This window comes from Mustela nivalis (assembly GCF_964662115.1).
Source record: "Mustela nivalis genome assembly, chromosome: 2".
In the NCBI taxonomy this organism is placed as follows: Eukaryota; Metazoa; Chordata; class Mammalia; order Carnivora; family Mustelidae; genus Mustela; species Mustela nivalis.
In genome coordinates this window covers 16,553,626-16,569,530 of record NC_139021.1, presented here as the reverse complement: position 1 = coordinate 16,569,530, position 15,905 = coordinate 16,553,626, and the positions used below count along the sequence as shown (strand labels likewise).

The window sequence follows — 15,905 nt, the reverse complement described above, 5'->3', positions numbered from 1 at the left end:
TGAGTTAAGTGTTCAAGAACCCTTCTCCATTTGAATACTTTCCCCTACCTTTGATCTTCTAGGTTGTTTTATTGTGTTTTCAATGGACATTTCTTTCATGAATTTTTTAGATTCCAAAATGAACCTGAATGATTTTATCAGTATGGATCCCGAGGTAGGATGGGGAGCTGTCTACTCCCTGTCTGAATTCGTACATCGATTTGGCAGTCAGAACTACTGAACTTGACATCTGGATGTAGAACCATGGAGAAATTCTAGGACATGATCAGTCCATCCCTTCACTGGGGACAGCAAACACTATGGTACCTTTGGCTTGGAATTATATTTTCCTCTTTTAATTCAGTTGAGTTGAAACATGGGTGAACCAAAAAAAAAAAATTAAAAAAAATTTTTTTTGGATATGTTAGATTGAAACTTGATGTAGTGTATATTTGCTAAGATATTCCAACTCTCATTTGTTAAAACATGTGATAACTTATGCCAGTAATTGCTTTTGTTATGATAGATGTGTGGACTTTGTGTCTGTTCTGGATGTTTCATTTCTCCAGCTACACTGTACGCTCCTTGAGGGCAAGGCTGTGGCTCATTGCTCTGTGACTCCCTCCAGTCCCTCCAAGGTGCCCATAAAATGTTTGCTGGTGATTGTGCTGCTGCTTGAAGAGGGCTGGTACTGTGAGCTGAATCAGCAATAAGTAGTAGTCTTTTTGGACTATTATGTTCTTAAGAAAAGACTGAAGCTCTCTCAGGCTTGAGTGTTATTTGGTCTATTTATATATGTTTTTAAATAAAATTGATTTAAAAGTAATTTTGTTTTGAAGATTTTGTGTCACCCTTGATGATCTGAGATAACCAAGAATATCTTACTTGTAGATGGGAACCATTGCTTTAAAATACGTGTATCAATCTTCCTTCTTGAAGATGTTTTAGAAATTGGCTTTCATCATATAATTCCAAATAAAAGATATTTGGCATTAAGCCGGCATATACAGCATTAACTCTCACACATATCTTGACATGATTCTCCTGTAATAATGATCAGTTTCTGAAAGCAAGGATGCCCAGGCTTTTGATCTTAGATGAGTTTTCCGCTTATTGAGAAACTTTCATTTAATGTAGATCCTCTGCCTTGTGTTATGGTGGGATCCCTGCAGTCGTTACTCAAGAATCAGTCAAAGGAAATGTCATGTATCCGTTTGGGTCAGCTGACCAGGAGGATTCTGGGAAAAAGTGAGTGAACCTTTGGTAAGAGGAACACAAACACAACCTCTTAAGTTATTTTATAATTTAGAACTAATTATAGATCTCATACTTGCATATCTTTGTTGGCTTTTAGATGGTCATTTAAAAAGCATGCGGCTAAAATGAGGAAGATAAATTTTGGCAGGCTGTACTACGGAAATGCTTTGTCTTGAGCAGAAAGTTTCAGAGGGACCAAAGGATTGTAATCTGATTTACAAACTGGATTTTTGGAGGGTCTTTTTTTTTTTTTTTTTTTCTTTTGCCAATTTATGAGCAGGTTTCTAGTCTGGTATTCATAATTGTGTCTAGTACAGATGAATCAGACAGTGCGTGTGTGTGTAAGTTTGAACTTGGCAGCCAACTTGTCTTGAGATTGAAAACCCCTTATATCTTGCCAGTGTAGGGAGTGAGTTTATAGTTTTAAGCCTGTTAAAGTGTCCAGTGGTCACAATCTGGAATTAGAAGCAAAAGAGGATATTTGTTGTTTCTTTTCTACCTACTACTCCCCTTCTACAGCTCCTTTGCATATGTAAAGGCATTTGGCCTAAGCTGGCAGGGGCCTGGAGCCCACCCCTGGACAAGTCTAAGAAAGACCTGTCACAGAGTCCTCTGGATTTGCTCTATTGACATTCAAGGATTAAAAAAAAATCTCTCCATGAGGAATGCTAAACTAGGGGCCTGGGAGTTTGGGGCTCGTGGTGGACAACCTGACTGTCGTATAAGGGCCTGTGGCAGAATGCAGCCTGGCAGATCTGAGAGCAGAGCAAAAACCCTGAAGGCATTTGTGAGTTCTGAGATCTTTCTGTCGCTTCAAGCCAGGGGCCACTTTGGAACTTCCCAGTTACATACACCAGTGGATTCCATTTTCTCTTCAGCTTATGTGACATGGATTGCTGTCAGTTTTAACTGAAAGGTAGGTTCCCTTGTGAGATTTTTCTTTGAAAGTTGTTTATCAGAAACTGTACTTTTGTCTTTCGATGCTTAATTTTTCCCTGAGGTCAGAGTTGCTTCTCTTTACACTCATCATGTGTGAGTGAACTGAATAAATACTGATAAACGCTGTCTGGAAAGAGGAACTTTCAAGAAAAGCAGGGGACTAAAATAGAATTTGTGAGTTGACTAGGAAAATAAGAAGAATGAGGTATTTCTGAGAATCTGACATATGACGGAGCAGGGAAGCAGATTCCACAAGGTAAACCGGCTCCTAGGTCCATGGACTCTGATGGGTTTATAAGACTACTAGGGTTTATAAGAAAGATTATGTATTTCATAAGCAGGGTTGGTTAGCAGTGGAAGTCAAGGCGAACTGTTTTGTGTATGTGGTTTTCTGAGCTTTATTTTTAATTAATTATTTTAAAAATAGGTGGTGCCTACACATGATACAAATTCAAAATATATAAAAGTATATGGTAAAAAGTCGTCCGTCCTTCCACTTTTTGATTTCTCTGTCCAGAAACAACCTGTCTTCAGTTTCTTTTATGTTCTTCCAGGAATTTTTTTTTAAACATTTAATTTATTTATTTGACAGACAGAGATCACAAGTAGGCAGAGAGGCAGGCAGAGAGAGAGGGGAAGAGAAGCAAGCCTGTTGCTGAGCAGAGAGCCCCGATGGGGGGCTCCATCCCAGGACTCTGGGATCATGACCCGAAAGCAGAGGCTTTTAACCCACTGAGCCACCCAGTCGCCCCTCTTCCAGGAATGTTTGTGCCCATATTAGCATATAGGTATTATAGATTAAGTTCGTTTCCCCCTCCCCGTACAAGCGGTAACATTCTAAACATTGTTCTGCATTTTACTTTTCAAAGTTAAAATACTTGGATATTTTCTAATCAGTACATGTTGAACTTCCTCATTCTTTTTAAAGGTTACATTGTATTTTGTGGTGTGCATGGTCCATAACTTCACAGTCCTTTTTAAGTTGTTTTTAGTTTTTTGGTATGACAGAACTGCTTGAAGGAATATTTTTGTCTATGTGTCTTTCTGACAGTTTCCGAGATAAATTTTGAGAGTGTCGACTGCTAGTTGTCCCACCGAGTGCGTGCTTTTTTCTTTCCCTAAAGAAGGAAATAGCAAATGTTTTCTGTAAGGGGCTAGTTAGTAAATACTTTGGGCTTTGCATGCCATAAGGTCTTTGCTATAACTGCTCAACTCTGCATGAATGTATGGCTGTGCTCCAGTAAACTTGGCTTATCAAATCCGGGGACTTGAGGATTTGACTTTGGGCTACAATTTGCTGTCCCTTGTTCTAGAGTAAGAGCTGTAGCTGGCATGTGGCTGTTGGGCCAGGGACTACAGTTCCCAGCCTCCTTTGCAGTGAGGTGTGGCCATGTGACAGGTTCTCCCCATTGGAGTATAAGGGGCTGATGGTGAAACTGCCTACCCTGTCCTTTACACCTTTTCCCCCTTGCCTACTGATGAACGGCTGGGGACTAGAATGACCTCGGAATCTGCCGGTTGAAGATAGCAGAGCCACCACCAGCCTGGACCCCCGAATGACCCTAAGGAGCCGTCTTACACCTACTTAAAAAGTATGATGTGGCACTGATCCTCAAAGACAAAACCTGTATATTTCTTTGGAAGTCACAGAATTATTGGGTGAGTCCTGATCTAGCAGTTTAGCCCTCCCTAAAGAATACCGTGGCCATTCAGGCCCTTGTGACAGGTTTTTTTTTTTTTTTTTTTTTTTTTAAGATTGTATTTGTTTATTTTACAGAGAGAGAGAGAGAGATCATAAGTAGGCAGAGAGGCAGGCAGAGAGAGGCGAAAGCAGGCTCCCTGCTGAGCAGAGAGCCCCATGCGGGGCTTGATCCCAGGACCTTGAGATCATGACCTGAGCTGAAGGCAGACTTAACCCACTGAGCCACCCAGGTGCCATGACAGGGTATGTTTTTGACTGGGTCACAAATTGTGATGTTCCTTGTGGAGTCGGTGCCTCTTCGTGCTTGTGCAAGCCAGCCCCTTGGTCTCCTGCAGTGTTGGTAGAATTACTGCCCTTCGCAGAATATTTAGGAATACTGAAAAACAGATGCCCATTAATACCTCTTGCTTTGCGTGAGGTTAGGAGCCTGTGGGAAAGATGCCAAATGAGCCCTGTTTCCATTTACGGTTCAGACATGCTCACGCCTGTCAGGTGGCCTAGAAGTCCTGAAAGCAGTCCTCACTAGAGCAGAGGAAAACAGGTTCCTGAAAGAAGAATGACATCTGAGCTGGGGAGACATGTGGCCAAGTGGCTCAGACTGAACGATGACCGGAGGTTAGAGGGACCATGGGTGGCAGTTACAGTGTGAGGTGTGCCTCCTTGTTGCTCCCCCTTCACGGTCACTCTGACCCTAACTCCTCCACCTTCAAGAAAGCCCTGTCTTCTGGGAACGAAAGGAGGGGACTGTCAGTTGGCCCACACCGTGGGTCTGTGGGAACCTTGGAAGGAGCTGGTCTTGGGCAGGAGGAGGAGATCAGCATTCCAACAAAGGTTGGCGTTTCGGTGGTTGAGTGGTCGGCTCGGAGCCAAGGAGCAGGAACATGACAAAGCCTGAAGGCTGTGGCTCTGATTCTGGACCCGTTTCATCACGACCTTGAAGTAGAAAATCACCTTATGTGGGACTCGCAAGCTGGTGGGAGCTTGTGTACACTCAGCTTGTAATAGTGAGCGATGCTGATGCTTCACAGAAACTTTAGGTGGAGAATGCTTTCCTAAAAAGTTGGGCTTGGGGAAGATGTGCTTAATCAAGAATTGGGGTTACTATAAATGTGATAGGTTTGTACTTACTAGTGGTTAGAAGCCTGGGACATTCCAGAAACATACCATTAAGGGAAGAGGAAGTCATATTCATGTGCCTTGAATCAATTTTGGAGAACAGAGGTAGAAGTTACAAGGAGATAATTTTCCTACGTCTGCCTCTCCCTCCTTTTCTCCATCTTCCCTTCCTCCATCCGCCCATCCCTCCATCAACCCCATGTCTGTTGCATGCCTACCACTTGCAAACTTAGGTCACAGTGAGCAAGGCGGAACTGTCCAAAAGAAGATAGATGCAGAGTGCTCAGGGTCAAGGGACAGTGGGCTGCCACAGCACTCTCAGTAGCAAGTAAGCAGAAAGCTAGCCTTTGCAGAGTCTGTGCTACAGAAATCTTTTTTTTTTTTCTTAAAGATTTTATTTATTTATATGACAGACAGAGATCACAAGTAGGCAGAGAGGCAGGCAGAGAGAGAGAGAGGAGGAAGCAGGCTCCCCGCTGAGCAGAGAGCCTGATGCGGGGCTCCATGCAGGGCTCGATGCGGGGCTCAGTCCCAGGACCCTGGGATCATGACCTGAGCTGAAGGCAGAGGCTTTAACCCACTGAGCCACGCAGGTGCCCCTACAGAAATCTTTTAATAAAAACTTGGTCCCTAAAAGATTACACTTTGTTTTTATAAATTTTTTATTTTTTATTTACATATAATGTATTATTAACCCAAGGGTACAGGTCTGTGTATCACCAGGGTTACAGACTTCATAGCATATACCGGCCCCAATGTCCATAACCCTACCTCCCTCTCCCTACCCGCCTCCCCCCAGCAACCCTCAGTTTGTTTTGTGAGATTAAGAGTCTTTTATGGTTTGTCTTCCTCCCAATCCCATCTTGTTTCATTAATTCCTTTCCTACTTCCCAAACCCCTCATGTTGCCTTTTAACTTCCTCATCTCAGGGAAATCATATGATAATTGTCTTTCTCTGATTGACTTATTTTGCTAAGCATAATACCCTCTAGTTCCATCCATGTCATTGCAAATGGCAAGATTTCATTCCTTCTGGTGGCTGCATAGTATTCCATTGTGCATATATACCACATCTTCTTTATCCATTGACCTGTTGATGGACATCTAGGTTCTTTCCATAGTTTGGCTATTGTGAACATTGCTGCTATAAACATTCGGGTGCATGTGCCCCTTCAGATCACTATGTTTGTATCTTTAGAGTAAATACCCAGTAGTGCAGTTGCTGGGTCCTAGGGTAGCTCTATTTTCAACTTTTTGAGGACCCTCCATGCTGTTTTCCAGAGTGGCTACACCAGCTTGCATTCCCACCAGCAGTGTAGGAGGGTTCCCCTTTCTCCGCATCCTCGCCAGCTAAAAGATTACACTTTGAACAAACAAGTGAGCCCAACTGAAGAACTGTCCTGTCATTACTTAAAAGGGCCTTGGAGGAAGGAAGTGACTGTTGTAGCACAGAAGGTGTAGAACCAGAAAATGTGGAAATATGTGAAGATCCCTAGGACCAGGAAGGAAAGTCCAGCCTGAGCCAGAATTACTCACTTAGCTCTCCTGTTGAGGGCTGACCAGCAGCTTTCGGGTGAGAGAGACTCGTTGGAGACGTGCTGGAGAGAGACTTGCTGGAGACTTGCTCTGGGACCTGCTGCTTCTGTGTGTTGGGTGCACGTGTACCTGCTGAGTAGAGAGAACACATTCTGGAGATTAGTGACAGTCTCTGCAAGCAAGTCCTTCTGGCACCTTCCCAGAACACTGAGGTAATGAGGCTGTCCAGTTATAACGCAGTGAGTATCTGGGCTGAGTGCTGGAGCAAGTACAGTCCAGCATCTGACACTCAACGGGGACAAGGGGCTAAGTCGCCCCCCGTAAGACAGTCTCTTACAGTGTGAGGCGCACGGTGGCTGCTTAGTAAACATTTGCCGAGGGAACGAATGTATGTTTATGAGGATCTTTCCATGCATTTCTGTTAGCGGTGTTGTTATAAAACCAATGACATAGTATGTGGTTGTACCCCTAAGGCAGCTGTAGCCAGCTGATGAGATTGAATTTGGTTGTGGGACCCAACCAACACGACCAGAGTCCTTTTGCTCTGGGAGGGCTTCTCTCCGGGTCTCCTTTTGCCCTTTGTCTCCCTGGGCTCCCTCCCAGTCTTGCTGACACATTGTCTGTGTCAGTTCCGAGAGCGTTCACAAGTATCTCCAGCTAGTTAGAACATTCTTTCAGATCTACTCTGTGTGTGCCATGGCCGAAGATCCCGGAGGGAGGGGACAATATCCCTGTATTTCCACAGGGTAAGTTTGGGGTGCTGTGGTCTGAAGGCTTGTGTCCCTCTCTCTGGCCCAAATTCAGATGTTGAAATCCTACCCCACGGGGTGATGGTATTAGGCGGTGGGGCCTTTGGCAGGGGATTAGTTCTTGAGGGCGGAGCCCTTGTGACTGGGGTTAGCACTGTCAGGAAAGAGACCCTGTCCCCCCAACCCCTTCCCATGTGAGGACGCAACGGTAGGTGTGCAGCCCACAACCTCACTGCCCTGTGGGCGCCCAGACTGGACTTCCAGCATCGAGAACTGTGAGCAGTAACTTCCTGTTGTTTGGAAGCCACTCAGTCTGTGGTGTTTTGTTAGGGCGTCCTAAAAGGATCGAGACCAGAATTCCTAACCTGCAGTGCCAGCACATACTGTGTGTGGTGATAGGAGCACATGTTTCTGGAGGAGGACCCGTAGCTTGTATTATCTGTTTATTCATTTAAAAATATTTTTACTTATGTAGGGGCTACTCTGTGCCAGCTCCAGGTTAGATGCTGGTAACTGAAACCAGAGTAGCATGTGTCCTCCTGTTGGTTACGGGCTGACAGTAGGGACCGCTGTCCATCAAAGAATCATCCAAATGACCACACAATGGCAGCTGTGCCCCGTGCTATTAAGGAGAGGTAATAGCTACATGAGGTGGGAGAAGTAATCTGGTTTAAGGGGTGGGGAGGCTTCCTGGAGGAGGTGTCGCATCCATCCAAAAGATAGCTCCTATTCAGTGCCAAGCAGTGTTCCTGCCCTGGTGACTGAGCAGCGGAGAAAAAGCCCATGTGCTCATAGAGCCTACGTTCTGGTGGAGAGGACAGACCGTGAACATGTATGGTGTGTGAAAAGATGGTGGCCATTTATTGAGTTGGGGAAAGATTGTGGGGGGAGCCTTTTGGGAGAGGAAGATCGGGAGTTTCATTTTGGACGTTAAACCTGAGATGCCAGTTGGATGTCTTTGAGGAGATGTCAGGTAGGAGTTGGGTAAAGGCGTCTGGGATTCAGGGATGAGGTTCAGGGTGTGAATGTACAATTGGGACGCTTGGATAATATTTGAAGGCACAGGACTCAAGGAGATCGTGGAGATGCTGGGTGTAGATGGGGAAGATGTCTGGGGACCTAGTCTTGGGGACTTTTACATTTAGGGGTCTGGAGAGGAGAAGGTGCCAGAAAGGGACAGAGAGGATGAGCTGGGGCGGGAGTGGAAGTTAGAGGATAAGGAGAAAACCAAGGAAGCCCAGGGGAGAAGTGATTTCAGAGAGAAAGGGATCGGATCAGATGTCACTGGTCAGTGGAGTCAGCTGAGGACCGAGGTGACTGTTGGCTTTGGCAGCATGGAGCTTCTTCAGAGCAATTTCAGTGGAGTGATGGGGATGGCAGTGGTTGGGCGGCTTCAGGAGGGAATGGGAGGAAGGAGGCAGAGTGCTTGGTAAATGGAGCAGAGAAATGGGCCAGTGCGGAGGGGGAAGGGGTCAGGGAGAGACTGCTGTGTCTCTAGCCCTCATGCAGTTTTTCCTTTATGAACAGATTAACCATTTCTGCCCCTCCAGAGAGAGCTCTGATGATACCAGAGACCTGTCCTCCGGGCCTGCTGTTGTCGCACACGGGGCTGACACCACTCAGCTCTTGCTCTGGCGGTGACTAGATGACTAGATGAGTCCCACGGTTCCCTTCTCTTTTCTTCTTTTCTTCTTTCCTTTCAAGATTTTATTTGAGAGACATAGAGAGCAAGAGCAGCGGTGAGGGACAGAGGGAGAAGCAGACACCCTGCAGAGCAGGGAGCCTGATGCGGGACTCGATCCCAGGACTCTGAGATCATGACCTGAGCTGAAGGCAGCCGCTTAACCCACTGAGCCACCCAGGCGCCCCAACAACGTCTTTCTTGAGCATCGACGCGGAGGAAAGAATGCTGGATGGCCTGCCGGGATATTTCGTCCTTGGGCCTGTAGGTCGCCCTGCTTTTTTTCTGTCTCCTCCCCACCTTGCAGTCTGTATCTCCTTGAAGCAGCCAGAGCGGTCTTTAAAAATACAGACCAGAGCACCTCACTCCCCTGTTTTAAAAACAACCACAAACCACCACCACTCCTACTCTATGGTGGCTTCAAAATGAACTTAAGACAAAACCCACTGTCTTTTCGGAGACCCTTGAGGCCCCGTGTGGTCTGGACTGTGGCCGCACCTGAGGCTCCAGCTCCACGAGTCCCCGTGTGCTCCCTGTCCTGGCACCGCCACGAAGATTCTGTTGTGAACCAGGCCAAGTGCATTCCTTGCTACCTGCTCTGATTTGCCCCTTCTTTTCTACATCTTCTCTGGGCCCGGCACTCCCTGACATTTAGGTCGTAGCTCCAAGTCCACAAATCCAAGCTGCCAGACTAGGCAAGGGCACGTCACTTCATCACTTCTTTCCTTCATAGCAGTTGTCACTAATGGAAACGAGCTTGTGTTTATGTTTATTTACGAGCCTGTTTGCTGTGTCCCTCCACCAGGCGGCGGTGGCTGGCTCCGCCTTACTCAGGCCAGCGGCATCCGTCCGGCCCTGTAGGTGCTCTGCAAGCATTCCTCGACTGTTTCACCAAGGATCGAGCCTCCCAGCCACTGGATCCCTGGCTAATGCCAGGGAAATGCTGTTCGGTTCTTGCCTGTTGGATTCCTCCCTCCAACTAGGTTCTGTTCCTTTCTGGTTCGTACTGTCCTTGTCCACGCAGCTTCCTCTGACAGACCCTCTGGCCTCCATTCTTTTACTTCTCCGTCTGGAGGACACCACAGATGGCTTCTGCAGGTGGCCAAGATCTCACAATGTGGTTTATTAGTGTCCCCCACACTCTGACTGGGTTCCTCACCCCCCAAACGTACCCGATAACACCTTGTCCCGTGTCTGACTGACGGTGGGGCTCACGGGATGTCCCCCTTTCCTCTGAGCTGACCGCACAGCCTGGCACCGGAACAGACCATCTCTTTTACCCTCCAGACACGGAGAGTGCGGCTTTGGCCGTGAGCTACAGCAGGCATCTGCTGGGCCCAGGCTTTTAATAACATCCATTTGTTATCAAGTGAGCAGTCAGAGCTGAATTTCGCTTCGTGTCAACAGGCTGGCTTTCCTGAGGTTTCCATGGGGACCCGGAGTTTGAGAGCAATTTCTGGGAAGAACGTTGGAAAGAAATTGAGAGGCAAAATTGAGTGCCAGTCACAATGTTCTGGCACACACCGTTTCTAGAATCATGGGTGATGGATGCGTCACTTCCCACTCAAGGCCCGAAGGGTTTAGCGCTGTTGTGATCTCCAAGTCCAGTGTAGAGGAGGCCTAATTCCTGCACTCCGAATACCAGAAAAATCAGGTTGCAGTCCGCAGTCCCCATTACACGTGGGCTTTTTGCTCACCACATGCTGTGTTATCTTGGGAGAAATTCCTTAACCTCTCTGGGCCTTGGTTGCTTCACTTAAGGTTATTTTGAGATTGTGTGTGTGTGTGTGTGTGTGTGTGTGTGTTTAAGAGAGAAGCTTTCATACTCTGAAAGGTAAAGTGTTTTAAATTGCTAACACTCATTTCTTGCGTACTTTATTTATTTAAAGATTTTGTTTATTTATTTGACAGAGATCACAAGTAGGCAGAGAAGCAGACAGAGAGAGAGAGGAGGAAGCAGGCTCCTGCTGAGCAGAGAGCCCGATGCGGGGCTCGATCCCAGGACCCTGAGATCATCACCTGAGCCAAAGGCAGAGGCTTTAACCCACTGAGCCACCCAGGCACCCCTGTATCTTTCTTTAAATGTCATTTTAAAGTGATCCCTTTGCTTTCCCATCCTTTTAGTTCTGTCCCTCAGATGACTTTGTCCCCCATTGGACTTGGACTTCTAGGCATCTTGGGAACTTAAAAGCAAATCAGTTTGGACCCACCTCTATGGAAGGTAACCCGGATATTTATCTTTAAAAATGACTTATAAAAATACTCTTTGATGTAGTAGTTATTCCCCACATAGGAATTTGTCTTCTGGATTTACTGCTCATAAGTAAGAAACGGATGAACAAGTTATTCACTGTAGCATGGGGATAACCACACGAGATTGGAAACCACCTATGAGCCTGTTCCCTGGGGCCCCAGGGGATGAACTGTAACCCACCAGGAGAGGAAATAGTATGAAGCTGTGAAAAGAAATGAGCAAGGTTGCTCCTTAAGCTGAGTGGTGACGTTTTTATTCTTTTGTGTTAACTTACATTATATTCTTATGTATCAGTTAGAGATTTTAGTAAAGTTTCAGAGTATGAAAGCAAGGGAAACTGGGTGTATTAAAAGAGAAAAATACGTATGTGTTTGCTCGTATTTGGACAGAACATCTAAAAGAACATCAAGTATCCAACAGAAACTGGTAATTTTGGTGGCCTCTGGAGATGAGAACCAGGTGGCTGGGGTCGGGAAAGGAGGGAAACCCTTCACTGTGTACCTTTTCTGTTTTTTAAGAGTTGTGATCTCTGTGAATATATTACTTGTTAGAAATAGATTTAAGGGACACCTGGGTGGCTCAGTTGGTTAAGCGGCTGCCTTTGGCTCAGGTCGTGATCCCAGCGTCCTGGGATCGAGTCCCACGTCAGGCTCCTTGCTCAGCAGGGAGTTTGCGTCTCCCTCTGCCTCTGCCTGCCACTCTGTCTGCCTGTGCTCACTCTCTCTGACAAATACATAAATAAAATCTTAAAAAAAAAATTATAAAAAAATAGATTTAAAATTATAAAAACAAATAAACCACACTTTCATCACTTACACATTTACCCACATGACTTTCTTTTTTAAAACACACACACAACTTTCAACAGGTCAGCTTCAGTCAAGGTGTATGAGGCCCACTTCACAGGACTTGGAGGTGATGTTTTCATGATGAGAGCCTGAGGACTAAGGAAACACTCCCCACCTATTTTTCCACTGTATGCTCTTGGCCTCGTGTTCAGTAGCTCTAAAGGGTGGTTTTGCTGTGGGGAGTGAAGGAGCAGCAGGGGAGCCATTTGCATGCTGGTGAAGGACCGGTTTCAGGCGCATAGGGTCTGGAGCTGCGCTTTGTGTGCAGAAAGGCTCAGGAGGCCCATGAGCTTGTGTAAAGAAACTAACCCTTCTCAGTAGATACCTCTTGTAAGAATCTTAACACCTCGAAGGAACCCATAACGAACCCATAACGATAGCTCACATTCACTGGCTACTCATTTTGTACCCGGCGTTGCTTCAAGCGACTTTCTGTATATAAAATTACTATCCTTGCAACGCCCAGTTTTCAGATGAGGAAACAAGCATGGGCACCTTAGCCAAAGGAGCACAGTTAATACATAGAGGAGCATGATTCGAACCTGGGTCTGGCTCCAGAATTACTACTACCTCACAAAATGAAGGTGCAGGCACGTTGGAATAAACCCAAAGGCAACATTAGGGCATGGTTCTCCGAGAAGCAGGGTGGATTCTAGAAGTGAAGACCTGCGGAAGGAATGGGGTAGCCTGTCTCAAACCACAGGATGAGACTTAGGGCTTCATCTTGGAGAAAAGGGGCCGTGGTGGCAAGCTCTTGAACAGCGGAGGGCTGTGGGGAGACTAGCACTTCGCAGAGTGTTCTTTGACTGGGGTCGTTGGCAGGATGGCGTTGGCAGAGGTGGGAGGGGGAGACCCGTTGGGGGAAGGGCCTCCACATGCAAACTGATGGGGTCAGGACTGGGGAGGGTGCCGTGAACCTGGAAAGATGGATCTGGGCGATTTCTCCCCAAGGATTTGGTAGGGTTTGTACTAGTTGAAGGCTGAAAAGGAAGCAAGTAGAGGATAACAGGGTCAGTGTACTCTGTCATGTAGGGATGGGTCCTTTTTTATTTTTCTTAAAGATTTTATTTATTTATTTGACAGAGATTACAAGTAGGCAGAGAAGCAGGCTTGGGGGGGGGGTGGGAAGCAGGCTCCCTGCTGAGCAGAGAGCCTGATGTGGGGCTCGATCCCAGGACTCTGAGATCATGACCTGAGCTGAAGGCAGAGGCTTAACCCACCGAGCCACCCAAGCGCCCAGGGACGGGTCCTTGAGGCAGTATTTCATCCTGCTGTACATTCTGGTGCGTTTCCTGCTTCTGCCGGCTACTCTGCTCCGGGCCTTCGTGCTCTATCACTTCAGTTCTCCCAGAGGACACAGCAGATGCTGTCAATCCCCACCTCCCCTATAGTTCCCACCTCCCCTTCCTCTTCCTTACCTAAGTGAAGCACCTGTGTGTCCATGGGAGGCTTTCCCTTGTTCTAACGTGCTTGGCTGGACATGTGGCAGAGTGAATCCGCCCCAGAGCTGCCTTCAGCAGCTGACGCTCAGGAACTGGAGGGGGAATGCTTCAGCTTTCCTGTTCCTCAGAGGGTACAACCCTTGAGGGAGGAGCTTCAGGTTTCCTGGGGTCCCAAGCAGGGTTGGTCCCCAGCTGCCCATGGGGCGCACCTGCTTTGCACCTGCTGTAACTCACTTTCTTGCCTCTCCTAACTCACCCCCTTACTCCTTGCTGCTGCTTCCCAGGACCCCCTCTCAGGTAAACTACCTGTACGTACCCCAGTCCCTGTCTCAAGGTCGACTTTGGGAGAACCCAACCTAAGGCAGTTTACAGATGATACTATCTAGGCCCGGAGAGGTGATTTCACTTGTTCAAGCTTACAAATCCAGTCTATAGCAAATCTAGGATTTTAATCCAGGTCTCCTGAGTCCACTGGGTTCCTGATGTTCTCTGCTAGACCATAGTATCTGTTATGATGCCTGCCCGGGCCTTTTTACATGTATGGTTTTCCTGCAAGAGTCTAACTCTAATATAAACTCATAAAAGGCAGGAACAATGGTCTTAATAATTTTGTACCCAAGACCAATAAGAACTGTGTCTTTCAGAGAATAGATGCTCCATGAGGATTTGTTGAAAGAAGACATAGAGTGAGAGGAAGAGGGCAGAAGGAGGAAGAGTGGGCAGTTGGGTGCATGACCTTGGGGAGCAAGAAAGTTCTTCAGGCATCTTGACATTGGACATGAGAGTCACTTGCCTTGGAGGAAGCCATGATGAAAGCGTCAAAGACAGAAGACCCAGAGGAGGCATAATGGTGAGCAGAAAAATCGGCGGAGAACTTAAAATGTCCATTTTCTTGGAAATCACTTATGAGGAAAGATCACTAGCAAAATCGTCTTTTTGAGTGCATGTATCCCTGAAAGGGAGTTTAAAAAAAATTATGTCTTGTTTTTAGTATAATATTAGTAAGCATAGATTTATAGGCAAAAAAATTGGATGGATTCTCACTGAAGATTAAAGTCTACAAATCAAATTTTCTTCAAACTATGCCCTACAAGACAGGACTTCCAAGGAAGTCTCTTGGAAGCCTCCTCAAGAAGAGGTTAATAGATCATAACAATGATTAGTAAATACTGGATCTAACTCTGAACTGGTGGGCCACGCCCTAGACTATGTCTTGGTCTGCATTATCTCACTTAGTCCTGCCAGTTACCCTTTGGTAGTAAGTGCTCTTCTCATCCCTTCTTCACAGACCGGGAAGCTGATGCTCACAGAGGTCACTCAGCGAGCAAGTGGACAAAGTAGGATTCATTCTCAGGACTATTGGAGTCTAGAGCCAGTGCCCTTCACAGACAAGACTATAGGTACCCTCCTACCCACCCCTTTGCTGGCTATGCCTTCCCTCCACCAGGACTGAAACTCCAATTTTGACACCCTGGAGAGCAAACCGGGGCCCAGGCACTACACTGTTGGTTGCAGCTTGGGAGAGAGGAGACTAAAATGTGCCATCTTTTGACTTCCTTCTCTAAGTCTTAGGGTCTTGCTTCCCCCGGCACAGAGGAGGCTTAAAGTGCATTTTAATGAATGCATTCTGCTCTCTTGGTACACAAGGGGGAGCATTTAGCACAGGAATGGGAATAAGATCGATGCAGAAAGTATCCTTGCTCTTCGTAGGAAAAGAGTTCTCTCTCTCTCTCTCTCTCACAATTGTTTTCTGAACCCTTTGAAAGCAAGTTGCAGATATCAGGAGACTGCCTATAAATACTACGGCAGGATTTCCTAAGAACAAAGTCATTTTTCTGTATAGTCACAATGTTATTTGCATGTCTAGGAGATTTAATATTGAGGCAATGATATTCTATAATACCCATTCTATATTCAAATTTTTCTAAATATTCCCAAGATGGCCTTTGGTGCTTCCCCCACCTCCCAATATCGAATTAACATTGTATTCTCTCAATATTAGAACATGGTCATTTTTTCAAAATATTTTGTTGCAACATGTTCACAATTTTTACTGGCTATTTAATATTCCATGCAGCTGATTTGCCATGATTTATTAATAAATATCTCTTTGGTTATTCCTGTGATGTTAACGGGGGCTTTTCCTTTTTCACTTTGACTTAGGCACCTATTCGCTAGTTATCAGATCCCACAGTAAGAGTGAGGCTGACCATCATACACGGAGTTCACCAAGTGTTGAAGGTCAGGTTCCCCAGGAAAGACTCTGTGATGGAGATTCGCGCATAGGAGGTTCACAGGGCAGTGCTTGGGGATCAACACCTGTGGGGGAATAGAAGAAGCAGGACTGGGCAGAGTCAGGGCAAAGGCCTCAGCTGCCCTTCCCCTAGCTCCGAAGCTGAGAT

General features: G+C 46.3%; 1 protein-coding gene across 3 annotated transcripts in view; it reads left to right on the top strand.

Moving 5' to 3' along the window:
- The window catches only part of NTAQ1 (N-terminal glutamine amidase 1), a 31,690-nt gene extending 16,058 nt beyond the window's left edge, over positions 1–15,632 (top strand). Inside the window, exons 6-9 of one of the 3 annotated variants that reach the window (XR_014309192.1) lie at positions 6,275–6,741; positions 11,084–11,180; positions 14,148–14,353; positions 14,792–15,632. Coding sequence is in view for 1 of the 3 variants with exons in the window: in XM_082721770.1 (XP_082577896.1) it covers positions 111–220 (110 nt within the window). In the remaining 2 variants the exon portion in view is untranslated. Of the gene's footprint in view, positions 1–110; positions 806–6,274; positions 6,769–11,083; positions 11,181–14,147; positions 14,354–14,791 lie in introns of those variants that run through there. The other 2 variants (XR_014309193.1, XM_082721770.1) reach the window with 2 other exon arrangements.
- The last annotated feature ends 273 nt before the right edge of the window (positions 15,633–15,905 follow it).